We start from the raw sequence: 21,837 nt of genomic DNA on the forward strand, positions 1-21,837 counted from the left end.
CTGCGTGCACGGAAAAGGCCGGCAAGCCCGTATATTCTTGATATGAAAGCACAATGAAATTCCAGCACTCACGATTTTGGTAGCTAAAATCTTCGTCTTTTATTCAGGCAGTAGACATATAAACAGGACATCCACCCACAAGTGCAGCAACCTTGACGCGTTTCGAACAGTAGTTCTTAGTCGTAACAATGAGCAGTGTCTCCTCTGGCACCTTTATACCAGTCTGGACTAAAAAATGTAATTGCTTTCCCCCTCACCTGAGGGGTGGGGGAGTGTAGGAGGCAGGGAACATTTTAACCTCTTGTTTTCCAGGTGAGGCACTGCTCATGTGTTTCACAATAGAAAATTCATGCATCTATACAAAGTCACTGATTATTACAAAAATTTGTATTGAAAAATAACCATTAAATAAAAACAGTGAACATATTAAAATTGTCAAAGAATGTCAATTGTCAGGATAGCATCAGAACACCATATTGATTATATATAGCCAACTTATTTGTATGGATCCACATATATTAGTGCTGTGTTGCTAATTCTGGCATGGATCCCTCTTCTCTATTACTGCTCTTGATTGAATTGAAAAAATGCATACATAGCTATGATGAAAAAGAGTGAAAAAATAGGAGAGTCATGAGTTAGTAGAAATACATAAGTTCATTTTTCTTATTGAGGCCATTTGGATGTCTGGTATTCAACTTAAAAATCCAAAAAGCCTCTTTGAGTCTCACTAAACGTTTAAAATCTCCTCCTCTGTTAGGTAATTTCACCTGTTCAATTGCAAAGGCTTTGAAATTGCGCACCTGGCTTTCGTGTTTACTAATAAAATGTTTAGCCGCATTGGATGTGTTCACACTATGCGGATTTTTTATGTAGTTGAGGTGCTCCAGAATTCGGACCTTGAATTTTCTAGTGGTACATCCCACATATAACATGTCACAGGCTATACATTTTATGATATATACCACCCCCATAGAATTACAATTAATATAAGATTTGATTGGATATATGTGTGAATTATTCGCATCGTGAAAAGTTTTGGTATTTACTGCGTATGTACAAGTGCGGCAGCGCAAACTTCCGCATTTAGTGAAACCCTTGTATATAAGCCAGGGATCCCGTTTATATTTGTTTCGATGTATATACATGGAGGGTGATAAATCATTCCCTATAGTTCTTGGCCGTCTTGACACAATTCTACAACCTTGTTTTAGCGCACAGTGCAATATTTCGTCATCATGAAGAATAGGTAAATATTTTTTAATAATTTGTTGAATTTTTTCAAATTGCTTACTGTACGTCAAAACAAGTGTGGGTAAATTATCTTTTTCGTTTTTATTTACATTTATATCTGAACTCTCACTTTTTGATATCTGTTTAGAGATATTTTTATTTTTAGGAGTTGAAAAGAGTAAAGCTTCTCTATTTTTCTTTTTAGTTATAGCTAGGCCTCTGGATATCATCCAGTTTGGATATGCTCTTTGTTTTAATCTATTTTTAATAGTTTGAGCCTCTATTTCAAAAGCCGCTGCGGTACTGCAGTTTCTGTAGGCGCGTGTGAATTCTCCCACAGGAATTGATTTTATTGTGTGTAGGGGGTGATGGCTATTTGCCCGTAGTAATGTATTTCCTGTTATTTCCTTGCGGTAGGTTTTAGTTTGTATGATCTGGTTCGGTTTTCCTGTAAGTGTTAGATCAAGAAAATTGATACTTTGCGGATGTTCCGTATATGTGAATTTTAAATTATATGGATATCTGGAAAATAACACATATAATTTAAAATTTACATATACGGAACATCCGCAAAGTATCAATTTTCTTGATCTAACACTTACAGGAAAACCGAACCAGATCATACAAACTAAAACCTACCGCAAGGAAATAACAGGAAATACATTACTACGGGCAAATAGCCATCACCCCCTACACACAATAAAATCAATTCCTGTGGGAGAATTCACACGCGCCTACAGAAACTGCAGTACCGCAGCGGCTTTTGAAATAGAGGCTCAAACTATTAAAAATAGATTAAAACAAAGAGCATATCCAAACTGGATGATATCCAGAGGCCTAGCTATAACTAAAAAGAAAAATAGAGAAGCTTTACTCTTTTCAACTCCTAAAAATAAAAATATCTCTAAACAGATATCAAAAAGTGAGAGTTCAGATATAAATGTAAATAAAAACGAAAAAGATAATTTACCCACACTTGTTTTGACGTACAGTAAGCAATTTGAAAAAATTCAACAAATTATTAAAAAATATTTACCTATTCTTCATGATGACGAAATATTGCACTGTGCGCTAAAACAAGGTTGTAGAATTGTGTCAAGACGGCCAAGAACTATAGGGAATGATTTATCACCCTCCATGTATATACATCGAAACAAATATAAACGGGATCCCTGGCTTATATACAAGGGTTTCACTAAATGCGGAAGTTTGCGCTGCCGCACTTGTACATACGCAGTAAATACCAAAACTTTTCACGATGCGAATAATTCACACATATATCCAATCAAATCTTATATTAATTGTAATTCTATAGGGGTGGTATATATCATAAAATGTATAGCCTGTGACATGTTATATGTGGGATGTACCACTAGAAAATTCAAGGTCCGAATTCTGGAGCACCTCAACTACATAAAAAATCCGCATAGTGTGAACACATCCAATGCGGCTAAACATTTTATTAGTAAACACGAAAGCCAGGTGCGCAATTTCAAAGCCTTTGCAATTGAACAGGTGAAATTACCTAACAGAGGAGGAGATTGTAAGCGTTTAGTGAGACTCAGAGAGGCTTTTTGGATTTTTAAGTTGAATACCAGACATCCAAATGGCCTCAATAAGAAAAATGAACTTATGTATTTCTACTAACTCATGACTTTCCTGTTTTTTCACACTTCCTTTCATCATAGCTATGTATGCATTTTTTCAATTCAATCAAGAGCAGTAATAGAGAAAAGGGATCCATGCCAGAATTAGCAACACAGCACTAATATATGTGGATCCATACAAATAAGTTGGCTATATATAATCAATATGGTGTTCTGATGCTATCCTGACAATTGACATTCTTTGACAATTTTAATATGTTCACTGTTTTTATTTAATGGTTATTTTTCAATACAAATTTTTGTAATAATCAGTGACTTTGTATAGATGCATGAATTTTCTATTGTGAAACACATGAGCAGTGCCTCACCTGGAAAACAAGAGGTTAAAATGTTCCCTGCCTCCTACACTCCCCCACCCCTCAGGTGAGGGGGAAAGCAATTACATTTTTTAGTCCAGACTGGTATAAAGGTGCCAGAGGAGACACTGCTCATTGTTACGACTAAGAACTACTGTTCGAAACGCGTCAAGGTTGCTGCACTTGTGGGTGGATGTCCTGTTTATATGTCTACTGCCTGAATAAAAGACGAAGATTTTAGCTACCAAAATCGTGAGTGCTGGAATTTCATTGTGCTTTCATATCATGTCTAATACTCCCATCATACTAGTAGTCTCAGGGGAATTATAGTAGTTTTATTCTTATACATAGGAGGCAGTATTATAGAAGTTATATTCTTGTACATAGGAGCAGTATTATAGTAGTTATATTCTTGTACATAGGAGCAGTATTATAGTAGTTATATTCTTGTACATAGGAGCAGTATTATAGTAGTTATATTCTTGTACATAGGAGGCAGTATTGTTGTAGTTATATTCTTGTACATAGGAGCAGTATTATAGTAGTTATATTCTTGTACACAGGAGGCAGTATTATAGTAGTTATATTCTTGTACATAGGAGGCATTATTATAGTAGTTATATTCTTGTACATAGGAGCAGTATTATAGTAGTTATATTCTTGTACATAGATGGCAGTATTATAGTAGTTATATTCCTGTACATAGGAGCAGTATTATAGTAGTTATATTCTTGTACATAGGAGCAGTATTATAGTAGTTATATTCTTGTACATAGGGGCAGTATTATAGTAGTTATATTCTTGTACATAGGAGCAGTATTATAGTAGTTATATTCTTGTACATAGGAACAGTATTATAGTAGTTACATTCTTGTACATAGGAGCAGTATTATAGTAGTTATATTCTTGTACATAGGAGGCAGTATTATAGTAGTTATATTCTTGTACATAGGAGCAGTATTATAGTAGTTATATTCTTGTACATAGGAGGCAGTATTATAGTAGTTATATTCTAGTACATAGGACGCAGTATTATAGTAGTTATATTCTTGTACATAGGAGCAGTATTATAGTAGTTATATTCTTGTACATAGGAGCAGTATTATAGTAGTTATATTCTTGTACATAGGAGGCAGTATTATAGTAGTTATATTCTTGTACATAGGAGGCAGTATTATAGTAGTTATATTCTTGTACATAGGAGCAGTATTATAGTAGTTATATTCTTGTACATAGGAGGCAGTATTATAGTAGTTATATTCTTGTACATAGGAGCAGTATTATAGTAGTTATATTCTTGTACATAGGAGCAGTATTATAGTAGTTACATTCTTGTACATAGGAGCAGTATTATAGTAGTTATATTCTTGTACATAGGAGGCAGTATTATAGTAGTTATATTCTAGTACATAGGACGCAGTATTAAAGTAGTTATATTCTTGTACATAGGAGCAGTATTATAGTAGTTATATTCTTGTACATAGGAGCAGTATTATAGTAGTTATATTCTTGTACATAGGAGGCAGTATTATAGTAGTTATATTCTTGTACATAGGAGGCAGTATTATAGTAGTTATATTCTTGTACATAGGAGCAGTATTATAGTAGTTATATTCTTGTACATATAAGCATTATTATAGTAGTTATATTCTTGTACACAGGAGCAGTATTATAGTAGTTATATTCTTGTACATAGGAGCAGTATTATAGTAGTTATATTCTTGTACATAGGAGCAGTATTATAGTAGTTATATTCTTGTACATAGGAGCAGTATTATAGTAGTTATATTCTTGTACATAGGAGCAGTATTATAGTAGTTATATTTTTGTACATTTGAGAGAGTATTGTAGTAAATAAACATTATTATATTATATTATAAACATTATTGTATTTTAATACTTTTATGTTTTTATCTTCAGTTAGGGTACTTTCACACTTGCGGCAGGACGGATCTGGCAGACTGGTCTCCCTGTCGTAACGTCCTTCCGCTGTTTTGCCGTATCGCCGGACCGCCGCTCTGTCCTCATTAACTATAATGGGGACGAGGACGGCGCTCCGGCGCAGTACGGCAGTTCGCGGTCAGAGACCGCCGGACTAAAAAGTCGGACATGCAGGACTTTTAGTCCGGCGGCCTTTTGCCGTGCACTGCCGTACTGCGCCGCCCCTGTCCCCATTATAGTCAATAGGGACGGAGCGGCGGTCCGGCGATACAGCGAAACTGCGGAAGGACGGATCCGACAGGGAGAGCAGCGATATGGCGATATAGCGGAAGGACGGAGCCAGGGAGACCAGCCTGCCGGATCCGTCCTGCCGCAAGTGTGAAAGTAGCCTTATCAGTCTAGTTACTTTGACTAATATTCTGTCAATTCTGATCTGCTAAGTTCCAATATTTTCACTAACATCTTTTTGTTATGGTTTCAGGATCTATTTCGCTCCATTGATGTGAACCAGACGGGATACCTTGATGGATTTGCCTTGGCAAGAGCCGTTCAAGAAGCAGGTAAAATTCTTTCTGGCAGTTTCTAGCAGGAAATAATCTCCCAATCCTCATATCATTTCAATCCTCCTCCCTCCCAATCCTCCACATGCTCTCTCTCCTCTTTTGACCCTATAACAGAGGAAGAAGTCTCCAGGCTTCTCTCTTCTTCTCGACCCACAACCTGTAGCAATGATTCTATTCCATCACACCTCCTCCAGTCCCTCTCCCCGGCTGTCATCATTCACCTAACTACAATTTTTAACCTCTCTATCTCCTCTGGTATCTTTCCCTCCTCTTTAAATTACTATTATAACCCCACTACTAAAGAAACCATCTCTTGACCCGACCTGTGCTGCTAACTACCAACCTGTTTCTAACCTCCCCTTCATCTCTAAACTCCTTGAATGTCTTGTCTATCTCTCTGAAAACTCTCTTCTTGACCCCTTACAATCTGCCTTTCGCCCTTTTCACTCGACAGAAACTGCCCTTACTAAAGTGTCTAACGATCTCCTGACAGCAAAAAGAAATGGTGACTATTCTCTACTGATTCTGCTGGATCTCTCTGCAGCATTTGATACCATAGACCATAAACTCCTCCTCACCATGCTCTCTCTTGGTTCTCTTTCTATATATCCGCTCCTTTAGTGTATCATTTGCTGGCTCTTGTTCTTCTCCTGTTCCTCTTGATGTCGGCGTTCCTCAGGGCTCAGTACTAGGTCCTCTACTCTTCTCCCTCTATACAGACCCCATCAGACAGACTATCAGTAGATTTGGCTTTCAATATCATCTCTATGCTGACGACACCCAACTATACACTTCATCCCCTGACATCCCCCCTGCTTTACTCCAAAACACCAGTAATTGTCTGGCAGCTGTCTCTAACATCTTGTCCTCTCTGTATCTAAAACTGAACTTCTCAAAAACTGAACTTCTTGTCTTTCCCCCCCATCTACTAACTCACCTAAACTTGATATTTCAATTTCGGTCTGCAGCACTATCATAACTCCTGTGCAACATGCCCACTGTCTTGGGGCCACATTTGACTCTGCTCTTTCCTTTGTTCCCCATATTTATTCTCTTACACGCTCTTGTCGTCTGCTCCTCAAGAATATCACCAGAATCCACCCTTTTCTTACGGTGGAAACCACAAAAACTGTTGTTGTTGCCTTAATTCATTCTCGTCTTGACTACTGCAACGCATTACTAACCGGTCTCCCTCTCACTAAACTCTCCCCCCTTCAGTCTGTTCTAAATGCTGCAGCCAGGCTCGCCTATCCATCCAACTGCTACTAGTCTGTGCCAGTCACTTCACTGGTTGCCCTCCACCACAGAATACAGTTCAAACTTCTCACCCTCACCCACAAAGCTCTCCACAGTGCTGCGCCTCCATACATCTCCTCCCTCATCTCAATCTACCACCCTACTTGTGCTCTCCACAGTGCTGCACCTCCATACATCTCCTCCCTCATCTCCATCTACCACCCTACTCGTGCTCTCCACAGTGCTGCGCCTCCATACATCTCCTCCCTCATCTCCATCTACCACCCTACTTGTGCTCTCCACAGCGCTGCGCCTCCATACATCTCCTCCCTCATCTCCATCTACCACCCTACTTGTGCTCTCCACAGTGCTGCGCCTCCATACATCTCCTCCCTCATCTCCATCTACCACCCTACTTGTGCTCTCCACAGCGCTGCGCCTCCATACATCTCCTCCCTCATCTCCATCTACCACCCTACTCCTGCTCTCCACAGTGCTGCGCCTCCATACATCTCCTCCCTCATCTCCATCTACCACCCTACTCGTGCTCTCCACAGTGCTGCACCTCCATACATCTCCTCCCTCATCTCCATCTACCACCCTACTCGTGCTCTCCACAGTGCTGCACCTCCATACATCTCCTCCCTCATCTCCATCTACCACCCTACTCGTGCTCTCCACAGTGCTGCACCTCCATACATCTCCTCCCTCATCTCCATCTACCACCCTACTCGTGCTCTCCGTTCTGTTAGAGACCTAAGATTAATAACCTCCATAATTCGTACCTCTCACTCCCGTCTTCAAGACTTTTCTCGAGCTGCACCTACTCTCTGGAATACTCTGCCCCGGAATACTAGGTCAATCCACAACTTCTCCAACCTTCAAACGTCCATTAAAAACACATCTTTTCAAAACAGCCGTTTCGAGCTTTGGGCTTGACCAAGCGCTATCTAGCGCGATATGGCTGTTGCCTTACATTTCTGCATTTCTTCATCTGCTGTGTTTTAACCGACAATAAAGCTGCTAGTTGTGAACATTCGGTGACTCGTTCATTTATGTGGTCTGGATCGCTTATGTAGCAGAGCACCACCGGTATCACTGCATGTTGGATTCCAGTGGTACCGTATTGCGCTGAGTAGTGACGACTGTGGTTCTATATATTTTTTTTATTATTTTTATTTAGACCACACAGGATTTAATTGTACCAAACCCTCAGCTGTGAGATGTACTAGATCTGTACAGGGTTTCAGCTTTTGCACATAAAGACTGAAGGTTACTGACTGAAAGCAGAGGTGTTACAAATGGTGATGAATGGCTACAAGCTCTGTAAGAAAGCTGCAGAACATTACATTATGCATTACGTTACTTCGTTAAGACTGGGATCACAGTAAGAATCAAAGGGTTAAACCCATCAATGTGAATGACATTAGAGCAGCACGACCTTCATGTCTCTCACCAGTCAGTAAATCACCGCAGTCCCAGATCTTTAAGCTGGAAAATAAGGATGGATACATTGTTCCAGTGAACAGACAAGGCTTATTACTTCCACTTCTAGAAGAACGTCTGGTAACGCTGATGTATCGGCCACGGCTAATCGCGGACTTTGAGTTTAATGATATTGAAGTTTCAGGGTTCATTGAGGGGTGATCGCTGTGTAAGGACATTAGTTGTCATTCACGAGGGGACAGATCTTGACATGAGAGTTCCTGGAGGTTCTTTTGTGATTTGTTCAAGTCTGTAGGGTTTGGATCATGATTATGACACGGGCAGTGCTTTACTAACCCAAAGCTTGACCATTCAGATGTGAATGTGCAGAGAGCCCCCTGAGGAGTTGGTGCAGAGAATGGGGGTGGTAGTGACGAGGTGTTGTTTTATGGTGTACTCCCTTAGACTGTCGCTCCCTGGGGATTAATGCTGTGGAAATGAGATTTGAAAAAACGTATAAAAGTCTCTTTTTACTTAGTGCAGAATATAACTTGTGCCACATCCAGCAGTATGAAGTACAAAGTGCAGATCCTGGCACCAGATGCGGAGGTATGGTGGCTGGATAAGTGGCAATTAAATGGCACTTACAGGCACTTGTGGATATAGGTGTTCACTGGGTGATAGAGGCTTGATATTAGAATGTTCTAGGTGATGGGTGTCTCACCTATTTTCCCTCACTGGCAGCAGGGTCTGTGGAGCTGAATGTTGCTGATCACTCTGCTTTTTACAAAGTAGGCTTCTTGATTCGGATAATCTCCCTGGAGTGAGGATTTAAAAGGAGAACTGGTTAAGGTCCCTTGGGGTAGGAGCTCTGGCTTTCTACCTCCACTCTGTCTGGACTCAAACTCCTCCTCCTGGCAGGAAGTAGGACCAGCCCACTCCTACCAAGAGGGGAGGAAGATGGTGGTTAGCCCTGCTCCTGTCAACCATTGCCTACATAATACATAATAAAACATTTTCAGATGAGCCCAGGTCTGGGGTACAACACATACAGTTAGCCCCCACATAGCTCTCGTTCCATAGTATGGCCACAGGGGTCTAAGTAGCTGAGGTATGAGGAGCTGTTTGCAGGGACCTCTTCGGGGAGCTTGCTTTAGCTGTGGTCACCAGGATGCTTTGAGAGGGATGTAAAACTATTTTGGACTTCTTTGGCAGGTCTGCTGGTTAGTGACGCGGTACTGAACATCATGCTCCTGAGATACGCAAACTACGCACAGAAGCTGAGCTTTGCGGACTTTGTCTGCTGTATGATCCGACTGGAGACTGTGACAAGTAAGTGGTATAAATGTGGGGATCAATATTTGGTATTTTTGGGGATTTGTAGTGAAGTATTAGTATGGGCTGCATGGATAGCCTATGAATGCCTCTCTCGTGTACTACAGGAAGTACTATGGTCACCTACCTGGGGTTTAGGCCACTATAAGTCTTAGTCTATGGGTGAAACTCATGAATGAACCATAGCCCATTGTTGTCTGTGGCTTGAACCCTGGGAGCAGCCAGCGTGGCAGCGATCCTAACCTATTATTAAGGAATCACACAGCTGAAATTAGTAGGGTGTAGATTAGCCCCTGGGTCATCGCTGCTTCTGCCGCACATCACGGTCACATTACTGCACACTGACATGAAACTTATTAATGGGCATCAATAGCTGTAAAGTTACAGCAAGAAAGTAAATTCAGTCCATGAAGATCCATTCATATCACATGCAGCGCTGCACCGGTGTCATGTCCCAGCTCCAGCCTGTATTACCCTTCACTGACTGACAAATCAGAATAGGCACTGACTATGGCTGACAGTATTATGGAGGCACTGACTATGGCTGACAGTATTATGGAGGCAGTGACTAGGGCTGACAGTATTATGGAGGCACTGACTATGGCTGACAGTATTATAGAGGCACTGACTATGGCTGACAGTATTATAGAGGCACTGACTATGGCTGACAGTATTATGGAGGCACTGACTATGGCTGACAGTATTATGGAGGCACTGACTATGGCTGACAGTATTATGGAGGCACTGACTGTGGCTGACAGTATTATGGAGGCACTGACTATGACTGACAGTATTATGGAGGCACTGACTATGGCTGACAGTATTATGGAGGCACTGACTATGGCTGACAATATTATGGAGGCACTGACTATGGCTGACAGTATTATGGAGGCACTGACTATGGCTGACAGTATTATGGAGGCACTGACTATGGCTGACAGTATTATGGAGGCACTGACTGTGGCTGACAGTATTATGGAGGCACTGACTATGACTCACAGTATTATGAGACACTGACTAAGGCTGACAGTATTATGGAGGCACTGACTATGACTCACAGTATTATGGAGGCACTAACTATGGCTGACAGTATTATGGAGACACTGACTATGGCTGACATTATTATGGAGGCACTGACTATGACTGACAGTATTTTGGAGGCACTGACTATGACTGACAGTATTATGGAGGCACTGACTATGACTGACAGTATTATGAGGCACTGACTATGACTGACAGTATTATGGAGGCACTGACTATGACTGACAGTATTATGAGGCACTGACTATGACTGACAGTATTATGGGGGCACTGACTATGACTGACAGTATTATGGAGGCACTGACTATGGCTGACAGTATTATGGAGGCACTGACTATGACTGACAGTATTATGGAGGCACTGACTATGACTCACAGTATTATGAGACACTGACTAAGGCTGACAGTATTATGGAGGCACTGACTATGACTCACAGTATTATGAGGCACTGACTATGATTGACAGTATTATGGAGGCACTAACTATGGCTGACAGTATTATGGAGACACTGACTATGGCTGACATTATTATGGAGGCACTGACTATGACTGACAGTATTTTGGAGGCACTGACTATGACTGACAGTATTATGGAGGCACTGACTATGACTGACAGTATTATGAGGCACTGACTATGACTGACAGTATTATGGAGGCACTGACTATGACTGACAGTATTATGAGGCACTGACTATGACTGACAGTATTATGGAGGCACTGACTATGACTGACAGTATTATGAGGCACTGACTATGACTGACAGTATTATGGAGGCACTGACTATGACTGACAGTATTATGGAGGCACTGACTATGACTGACAGTATTATAAGGCACTGACTATGACTGACAGTATTATGGAGGCACTGACTATGACTGACAGTATTATGGAAGCACTGACTATGCGTGACAGTATTATGGAGGCACTGACTATGACTGACAGTATTATGGAGGCACTGACTATGGCTGACAGTATTATGGAGGCACTGACTATGGCTGACAGTATTATGGAGGCACTGACTAACTGACAGTATTATGAGGCACTGACTATGACTGACAGTATTATGGAGGCACTGACTATGACTGACAGTATTATGGAGGCACTGACTATGGCTGGACATTTTATGTGTGCACAGACAATGGTTGATAATATTATGAACACCATGACGATGTCTGACATTTTTGTGTACTTACTGACTATGACAGACAATGATAAGAAAGCACTGACTATATCAGACAACATTATAAATGTACTGACTATTTCTGACATTGTTGTGGAGGCACTGACTATGGCTGACTGTATTATAGAGGTACTGACTATGTCTTGCATTGTTATAAAGGTTCAGACTATGGCAGACTGTATTATGGAGGTACTGGCCATGGCTGAGCATATTATGGAGGTACTGACTATCTCAGGCAATATTGTGAAAGCCCAGACTATGTCTTGCATTGTTATGGAGGCACTGACTATGGCTGACCGTATTATGGAGGTACTGACTATGTCTTGCATTGTTATGGAGGTGCAGACTATGGCTAATCGTATTATGGAGGTACTGACCATATTATGGAGGTACTGACCATATTATGGAGGTACTGACTATCTCAGGCAATATTGCGAAAGCCCACATTATGTCATGCATTGTTATGGAGGCACTGACTATGGCTGATCGTATTATGGAGGCACTGACTATGTCTTGCATTGTTATGGAGGTTCTGACTATGGCAGACCGTATTATGGAGGTACTGGTGTTATGGACTATTAAAACAGTATGGATACTTGCTTGTTTTATACACTTGCGTCACACTGCTCAGACACCGCTTAGTAGAGAAAGTCCTGCTTCCTGGATGTATCACCAGGCGCGCACAGCTTTCCCTACTATCTTGAAGACGGGAGGGGGGACGGAGCGCATTCCAAAGCCCTAGGTACATGTCAGTGAGGGGGCTGCAGAGCTGTGCTGTTAGATGATTTCTTAAGTCAGCCTGATGAAAAAGAAGTGTAAGATTAAGGCCTCATGCACACAACAGTATTTTTTTGCGGTCCGCAAAAAGGGGTTCCGTTGTTCCGTGATCCGTGTGTCTTCCTTTATTTTTGGAGGATCACCAGACATGAGGGAAAGTCTAAGTCAAGTTTGGCATGCAAATGATAGGAAAAAAACGGACGCGGATGACAATCTTGTGTGCCTCTGTGTTTTTTCACGGACCCATTGACTTGAATGGGTCCGCGAACCGTTGTCCGTGAAAGAAATAGGACAGATCATATTTTTTTCACGGACTGGAAACACGGATCACGGACGCGGATGACAAACGGTGCATTAGCCGTTGAAAGTCAATGGGTCCGCAGAAAATGATGGAAAAAGGAACAACGGACACGGGACCCAACAACGGTCGTGTGCATGAGGCCTAACCCATTGAATGCTTGATATTTCTTCCCAGTAACCAATAAAAATGCACCACTTTTAGTCACCTCCTACCGGGAGTGTGTCTGAGTTTGATTTCTCCGTGCACGTTAAGATAATTTTCTACTAATTTGGAGCAGTACATCAACCTACCTGGTACCCTGACCACGGCTGACCGTATTATGGAGATACTGACCACGGCTGACCATATTATGGAGATACTGACCACGGCTGACCGTATTATGGAGGCACTGACCGCGGCTGACCGTATTATGGAGGCACTGTCCACGGCTGACCGTATTATGGAGGCACTGACTGTAGCTGATCGTATTATGGAGATACTGACCACGGCTGACCGTATTATGGAGGCACTGTCCACGGCTGACCGTATTATGGAGGCACTGACTGTAGCTGATCGTATTATGTAGATACTGACCATGGCTGACCGTATTATGGAGGCACTGACCATGGCTGACCGTATTATGGAGATACTGACCGTGGCTGACCGTATTATGGAGGCACTGACTGTGGCTGACTGTATTATGGAGGCACTGACTGTGGCTGACTGTATTATGGAGGCACTGACTATCTCAGGCAATATTATGAAGGCCCCGGCTACGTCTTGCATTGTTATGGAAGCACTGACTATGGCTGAGAAATATATTTTGGAGACACTGACTATAACGGGCAATGTTATGGGGGCACATATATATGGCTGGTAATGTTATGGATGCCCCAGGTATGGAGGGCAGTGTTATGTGGGTACTAACTACTGTATATAGGGCAGTGTTAAGCAGTCACTGACAATATCTGTGGACATCAACGTGTTGCCCGATACTGCTAGATATGTTATGGAGGCACTGAGCATGGCTGATGGCAAGTGAAGACGTGTGTGTATGAGGCAGGATATGGAGGCACTGTACATGCTGTGACAGAAATAACACCCCGGTTATCATCATCCATTTCCAGAAGTCTTCAAGAACTTAACAAAGGATGGAGCGGGAGTATACCTGAGCGCAGAGGAGGTGAGTGCCACATGACAGCGTACCACACAATACTACCACATTTAGGGGGGTAGGCACAAAATATAGGTAATATATTTGTACAGGAATAAATGTAAATAAGAAAAATCCCATTAAAAAAGCAGAAGGAGGGGGCGGCTTCTATCCATGTAGCACATGTAAAGGCTGTAAAAAATATTATGATAAAAAGATAATGAATACTGAGGAGTCATACAAGCAAACTATAAAAGATTTTATAACCTGCAACAGCAGGGGTGTGATATATACAATAACGTGACCCTGCAAAAAGGTGTATGTCGGCCGCACCAAGAGACCCCTGAAAAAGAGGACAGGGGAACATATATATATAATATAGAGAGGAAACGAGAGGGCCATCCACTGTCCCGCCATTAAAAAAAGGAGGAGTAGAGATAATAAAGAGGAATAAAAGAAGGTGGCGATTTTATTAAAGAAATGTCCAGAGCGGAGGCAAAATGGATATTTAATATAGATACATTAATGCCGAATGGTCTGAACGCTGAAATAGAGCTGTTTGCTTTTGAATGATGGCCATATTGGTAGGTCTGTGTAATACAGGCACAGAAGGAGTTAACTATCAATAGTAAGGCAGTGAGCGCATCAATAGAGACAGCGTTAGTAGCTACGTAACACTCCCCGAGGAAGAACAGCGTCTGTTCGAAACGCGTTGGGCCAGATTTCTTTGGCGCCTGTGGTCATTGGCGACCACGGAAGTGACGTCACTCGCTGCTCCTACTGAGCGCAAAAATTGCTAAACTCCTATCTGCTGCAGCACCGCACCACCGGCCGGGGCGCGAGGCTGCGTGCCATCTAAAGCGGATTGCAAACAGGCTTACATCCCGGACTTCGGCACCAGCGAACCAGCGATCCCTGACTTTAACCCTGTTTTGCTTTATAGCAGTAAATCTAACCTAGTCCTAGAGCGCGGTATCGCTACCATCATACATTTAGGGCCTCTTCTCGTGCAGCAGATATTGCGGTTCCGCTGCCACACTTTAGTGGACACACAGAGCGCCATTGAAGTAGTTTTATTGTAGTCTATTTTCAGAAAACCCAAAGAAAACCCATCCTCACAGTTTCTACTGGGTGTCTGAGACTGTCAGCAAAATCTAACATACCTGCTGTAATCTCCTTCAGAGCAGGCGCTCATATAACGTAGATCAGCCATCTCTAACCTGCGGCTGTGCTGCTGTTGCCTGATGGGAGTTATGATTTCACTTCTACTAAATTAGAAGATCGTTCACGTTGTGTATGATCTACGCTGATCCTACTTCCTGCATAATTATTAAATGACTGTGCGGATTGTGTGTTTTCTTTGCAGTGGATGCAGATTATTATGTCCAGCTGACCAAGGAGGCAGGTAAGTCACTGTACAGATCACCATAAACAGGAAGGGTGCGGGTACAAAACTCTGAACAGTGCAAAAGAGTGATCTCAGCTCTGGAGTATAATACAGGATGTAACTCAGGATCAGTACAGGATAAGTAATGTATGTACACAGTGACTGCACCAGCAGAATAGTGAGTGCAGCTCTGGAGTATAATACAGGATGTAACTCAGGATCAGTACAGGATAAGTAATGTAATGTATGTACACAGTGACTGCACCAGCAGAATAGTGAGTGCAGCTCTGGGGTATAATACAGGATGAAACTCAGGATCAGTACAGGATAAGTAATGTAATGTATGTACACAGTGACTGCACCAGCAGAATAGTGAGTGCAGCTCTGGGGTATAATACAGGATGTAAATCAGGATCAGTACAGGATAAGTAATGTAATGTATGTACACAGTGACTCCACCAGCAGAATAGTGAGTGCAGCTCTGGAGAATAATACAGGATGTAACTCAGGATCAGTACAGGATAAGTAATGTATGTACACAGTGACCCTACCAGCAGAATAGTGAGTGTAGCTCTGGAGTATAATACAGGATGTAACTCAGGATCAGTACAGGACAAGTAATGCATGTACACAGTGACTCCACCAGCAGAATAGTGAGTGCAGCTCTGGAGTATAATACAGGATGTAACTCAAGATCAGTACAGGATAAGTAATGTAATGTATGTACACAGTGACTCCACCAGCAGAATAGTGAATGCAGCTCTGGAGTATAATACAAGATGTAACTCAGGATCAGTACAGGATAAGTAATGTATGTACACAGTGACTGCACCAGCAAAATAGTGAGTGCAGCTCTGGGGTATAATACAGGATGTAACTCAGGATCAGTAAAGGATAAATAATGTAATGTATGTACACAGTGACTCCACCAGCAGAATAGTGAGTGCAGCTCTGGAGTATAATACAGGATGTAACTCAGGATCAGTACAGGATTAGTAATGTATGTACACAGTGACTTCACCAGCAAAATAGTGAGTGCAGCTCTGGAGTATAATACAGGATGTAACTTAATGATTTTCCTATTCCATGACGTAAAGTCATAGTTTTATTAAAGACACGGAGGCGAGTATTGCTTTCTCCTTCTTTACTTTCCACCAATAGCAGCAAAGAAGAAATTTACATAATCATAACAACAAAGGATCCTCCCCTCTCAGATCCTATATCAATCGGCTCCTCTTCAGTAACTTCCTCTTTCTTTGTATCCGACACCATCCATAACACCGTAACTGAAACTGGAACCGGAACTGGACCCGAGGAACGACCACCAATCAGGTCCACCAAACCGCAAAATCGAGCCACCCTGGCTAACGTCTGTAAACTCAGAACGACGTAGAGCCATAGACCCCGTGGCAACTCAGCCAGAAAAACGGCACCGAATTCCGAATCGACCTTCAACCTGAAAAAGAGAAACAGACCACAGGCCCAGGTGAAACATACACGTCAAGACCCGTCACATCCGGAAATCCCAGTACTCAAACATACATGACAGGGATAAAATGACAGATCAACAATATACGATAATAATAACAAGCATTATAATAATAATATAAATAATAAGAGCATAAAAGATCTGATAACAGTAACACTAAAAGGTACAACCATAACAATAACAATATTAACAAAAAACGACCATCATCAGAAAAACAAGGAAAAAATCCACTGCAATAAAAAACCGTGAGGAGACCCAAGGGCGGGAACAGGGCGGGCAATACTCGCCTCCGTGTCTTTAATAAAACTATGACTTTACGTCATGAATAGGAAAATCATTAAGTTTTACAGCAAGACACGGAGGCTCATATTGCAAGTTCAAAGCCGATCTATAATAGAAGAAAACAAATGAGACGGGGGACGAAAATAAAATTTCCTAAACGCGGTAACATGAGACCAATCAGCCAACCGCAAAACGTCCTCCAATCGAAGAACGATGGGCTCTAGTCCTGGACGCATATTCTCTCAGACAAGCCACAGGACACAAAATCAGAGCAGAAGGAAAACTGGGATAGGAGACAGAATTGATGTAAGTCTTGGTGCGACGCGAAATGTTGAAAGTGACGCCTTTCCGGGGTAAAAGAACGTGCGCCAAAGTCGAGGGCCCGAGCATCCGAGACCCGTCTGCAAGAAATAAGACAAAACAACGCCAACAATTTAGCGGACAACTGTCTCACAGAGAGAGCCGAATTCTCCGGCCAAGAGGACAAAAAGGAAACACCAGAGAGACGTCCCAGGTAGTCGAAAAACGAGGCCGAGGAGGGCGCACCAACCGAGAACCCCTCAAAAGGCGAGAAACCGAAGGATGTTGACCCGCAAGGACGCCTTTATAACCCTGATGAGTAGAGGAAATAGCCGACCTGAAGAGGTTGATGGTCCGGTACGCCTTACCTGCCTCAAAAAAGGGAGGTGAGGAACTGCAAAAGGTGAGCAACAGGTGCAGAAACGGGATCCAAGTCCCGTTCCAAGCCCCAGCTAGCCCAATTTCTCCCGGCTGCCCGATAAGACTTTCTGGTGCCGGGAGCCCATGCGTCGTCCAGTAACTGTCGAGTCGCCTCCGAAATGCCATCGACAGCTCCAGGTGTCCTGAGATCCGGCACGCCAACAGCCAAAGGGAAACGCCGAGCAGGAGAAGATCCTGAGGGTTGCGAAGGAGGTCCACGAGAGACGGGAGAAAAACAGGTACCTCCACTAGGATCCCCATCAACGTAGGATACCAGTCTTGAGACCCCCAGAACGGGACTACCAGTACCAAATCCGCCCGATGGCGACGAACCCGAAGGAGAGTCCGCGGGACCATTGCGAACGGGGAAAAAGCGTAAAGGCGGGAAGACGACCAGTCTTGGAGGAACGCGTCCACCGCCACTGCTTCCGGATCCGGACGCCAACTGTAAAACCGGGTGAGTTGCCGGTTGAGCCGAGAAACAAAGAGATCGATGGTCATCAGGCCCCACATGTCCGAAATTGCCGAGAACACCTCCGGATCCAACTGCCAATCGCTGCCATCCGACAGGTAGCGAGAGTTCCAATCCACGCGGACGTTGCTCAGACCCGGCAGGTATTCCGCCTGCACCATGATGTCCCTGGAGAGGCAAGACGACCAAAACTCCTTGGCTAACCGCGCCAAGGTTGCCGAGTGGGTACCTCCCAACCGGATGACGTAACGGACTGCCGAGACGATGTCCATCCGCAGCCTGATGCATGTATTGGCGATCCCACTGGAGAAACTCCTGACCGCGAAGGAACCGGCCAGGAGCTCCAAGGCGTTGATGTGGAGGAGAGACTCCTCCGCCGACAAAGATCCTCCCGTGGAGACTCCGTTGCAATGAGACCCCCATCCCTGGAGGCTCGCATCCGACTCGAAGGTCAACTCCGGAAGGAAGCCGAAGTTCGCCCTGCCATTCCACACAGATTGGCGATCCACCAACGCAACTCCTCCCGGGCTTCCGAGTCCAAGACCACCACGTCCGCAAAGGAGGCACCGATCCGAAGATGCGCAATCTTCAGCCTCTAGAGAGCACGGTAGTGCAACGGCGCTGGAAACACGGCCTGAATTGAAGATGCTAGGAGCCCAATGATGCGGGCCAGGTGACGTAATGAAAGGTGAGGGACAAGACGAGCATGTCTCAACTCCTTGCGGATCGCACGTAACTCCGTCATTGGAAGGCTGAGGGATTCCGAGATCGAATCCACCCTAAAGCCCAGAAACTCCATCCTCTGCGATGGGATGAGGCATGATTTTTCCGCGTTGAGGAGGAAACCGAGGTCCGTCAGTAGGTCCGCCGTCCACTGCAGATGTTCCAGAAGACCCGCCCTGGATTCGTGCATCAGGAGGATGTCGTCCAGGTAAATGATGAGGGGAACACCCCGACTCCTCAACCATGACACGACCGGACGCAGCAGTTCGGTGAAGCACCAAGGAGCTGAAGACAACCCGAACGGGAGACAGGTAAGCATCTTTTAGATCCAGCTTTACCATCCAATCTCCTGGTGTCAAAAGATCTCGAAGGAGGAGAATCCCCTCCATTTTGAAATGACGGTAGTGCACCACCGTATACAGGGCTCCGAATCTACTAGTGCGCAATCCAGGCGCGACATTGGTATGGGCGGGGGGGGGGGAGGGGAAGCATGCACGGGACCCCGTGAGCTCTATACAAAAAAACTGACTGTGGTCAGCACCCATGGGTCTGATGTGATGAGGCTCCAAACATGAGAAACAAGTTGGAGTCTGCCCCCTACACAAGGGGCCATAGAATCCCCAATCAGAGGAGAACTTACCGAAGGGTCTGCGAGAGGTCGGGTCGCCTCTGAAGGAACGAGATCGCCACTGGCCTCCTCTGGACGAGAAGAAAGGAGATGGGTCGCATCGATCCTGGAAGGGAGGTCGCTGACCAAAGGAAACTCTACCTGCGCCACGGGCCTGAAAGTCTGCATGGCCGGACAGGTAGCCCCTGCTACTGCCGGCCCGATTAGAGACCCGTCCCTGAAATACCCTGCGCATGGATTATTGGGCCTTGTCTAGCACGGTGAAGGTGCCAACAAATTGCCCCATATCTTAATAAAGGAATCGCCGAACAGGAGACCCTGGGCGTCCTTACCCGCTTCTGTGAGCGCCAACTTTGACAACTTGGGATCAATTTTAAACAAAATGGCCTTACGCCTTTGATTGCCAAAGTGGTGTTGGCATTCCCGGAGATGCAGATCGCCCTTTGGGTCCAACCCCGCAACTCTTCAGGGCAATAGGGGAGCCCTCAGTCCTAGCTACCTCAGCTAGTTCGAAAATCTCGGCCAGCGGGCCGAAGATATCCAGCACGTTATCCTGGCAGCTGTGCAGGGCTGAGTCCAGGCCCTTTTAAGGGTTCCAACCAGTTTTGGCCAAAAACTGAGACATCTTGGGGTCCACCACAGGGGTGTCATACACCTTATTGGGGACTAGTGGGCTGGGGCACTTGGCCCTAAGTTTGTTCTGTGATTCACGGCTCAGGGGGCGACGCACCCAGTGCTCCAAATAGCTACCCACCTGATCAGTGGGAAGCCACTCCGCCGATCTAGGGTGATGCAAAGTGTCGGGGTTGAACATAGGTTCACCCGCTGAGTCCAGCAGAATGTCTGACCGACACATGGCGGAGGAGGACGCAACGTCCTTGGCAGAGGAGGCCGCAGGAGCGGTAACTGAGGGGCCCTCAAATGGGGGAGAAATATCCTCCTCTGACACATAATCCACATCCGCAAAAGCCTCCTCGTCCGATGCTCTGTCTGAGTCAGACACATTAGGGGATTGTGCTCTAGCGCACTTCCATGTTCGCGCCCGTTCTGCCTGGCGTGATGAGGCCCTTTCACGTGAACTATGCACGTTACCTTGGGTGGCAGGATGCGCACCAGTCAAGATCTCCTGTGAAACAGGAGGCTCAATACAGGTAGGCTGCGGTGTGTTCTGGGTATCCTGCAGAGCTACTCTTGTAGGCTGCGCAGATAGCGCCTAGGTAATGCTCTGGGACAGTATAGTGGTCATGGAGCCATGGCAGCCATGACAGCATCAGACACAGAGCGCAGAAAATCCTGTGCCTGTGCACCCTCCCCAGGTGCCCTATGATCCTCAGGAGAAGAGGGGGGGGCATTAGTGGGAGACTGGGCAGGGTGGGACATGATGAGGTAATCAGACCTGAAATTAACTGGCCGCAAGTAAGGGGGACGTAACCAAGCAATGACTAGCCTAGTAACGCACAGCGCAAGGTACCACAATACAGGGGGGGGCGCAGCTAGAAGAACGAGGGCGGCAGGAGCAGCAAGCAGGGAGCACTGGGTATGAACTGCCCACAAGAAATCGCGACCAAGAAAACAAAATGGCCGCCGAGATCTCGCGGGACAATCGCGTCATCCAAGATGGCCGCCGAGATCTCGCGAGATCTCGCGGCCGGCAGGGGAGCAAGGCCCGAATCGCGGGCAGAGTGAAGCGAGGAAGACGGGGAGGGAGGCCCCGCCTCCCAATGTAGAGACAAGCGGTCGGTAAAAGGGGAAACGCTGCGCAGAAACGGAGTGTGGTAAGGGGATAAAAAATGAAAAACAGGCCAAAATGGGGACAGTGAAAACTGAAGGGGAACGCTGCGCAGAAACGGAGTGTGGCAAGGGGATGAAAATGAAACACAGGCCAAAATGGGGACAGTGATAACTGAAGGCAAATACAGAACCTAAAGGGGGATAAAAAACAGTGGGGAAATAACCCACCAGGAAGCGCTGCACATAAGGGTTAGTCACCCTAGATGAAAGCAGCGCAGA

The 21,837-nt window shown here is 44.6% G+C and overlaps 1 protein-coding gene across 1 annotated transcript in view; it reads left to right on the top strand.

The window, feature by feature from the left end:
- Positions 1–21,837, top strand: part of LOC122936253 (calpain-13-like) — a 139,431-nt gene that overhangs the window by 116,295 nt on the left and 1,299 nt on the right. The window contains exons 21-24 of the mRNA XM_044292369.1: positions 5,619–5,697; positions 9,577–9,693; positions 14,101–14,156; positions 15,493–15,531. Coding sequence (XP_044148304.1) covers positions 5,619–5,697; positions 9,577–9,693; positions 14,101–14,156; positions 15,493–15,519 — 279 coding nt within the window. The 3' untranslated portion in view covers positions 15,520–15,531. The remainder of the gene's footprint in view (positions 1–5,618; positions 5,698–9,576; positions 9,694–14,100; positions 14,157–15,492; positions 15,532–21,837) is intronic.

Source organism: Bufo gargarizans, chromosome 4 (genome assembly GCF_014858855.1).
Source record: "Bufo gargarizans isolate SCDJY-AF-19 chromosome 4, ASM1485885v1, whole genome shotgun sequence".
Lineage (NCBI taxonomy): Eukaryota > Metazoa > Chordata > Amphibia > Anura > Bufonidae > Bufo > Bufo gargarizans.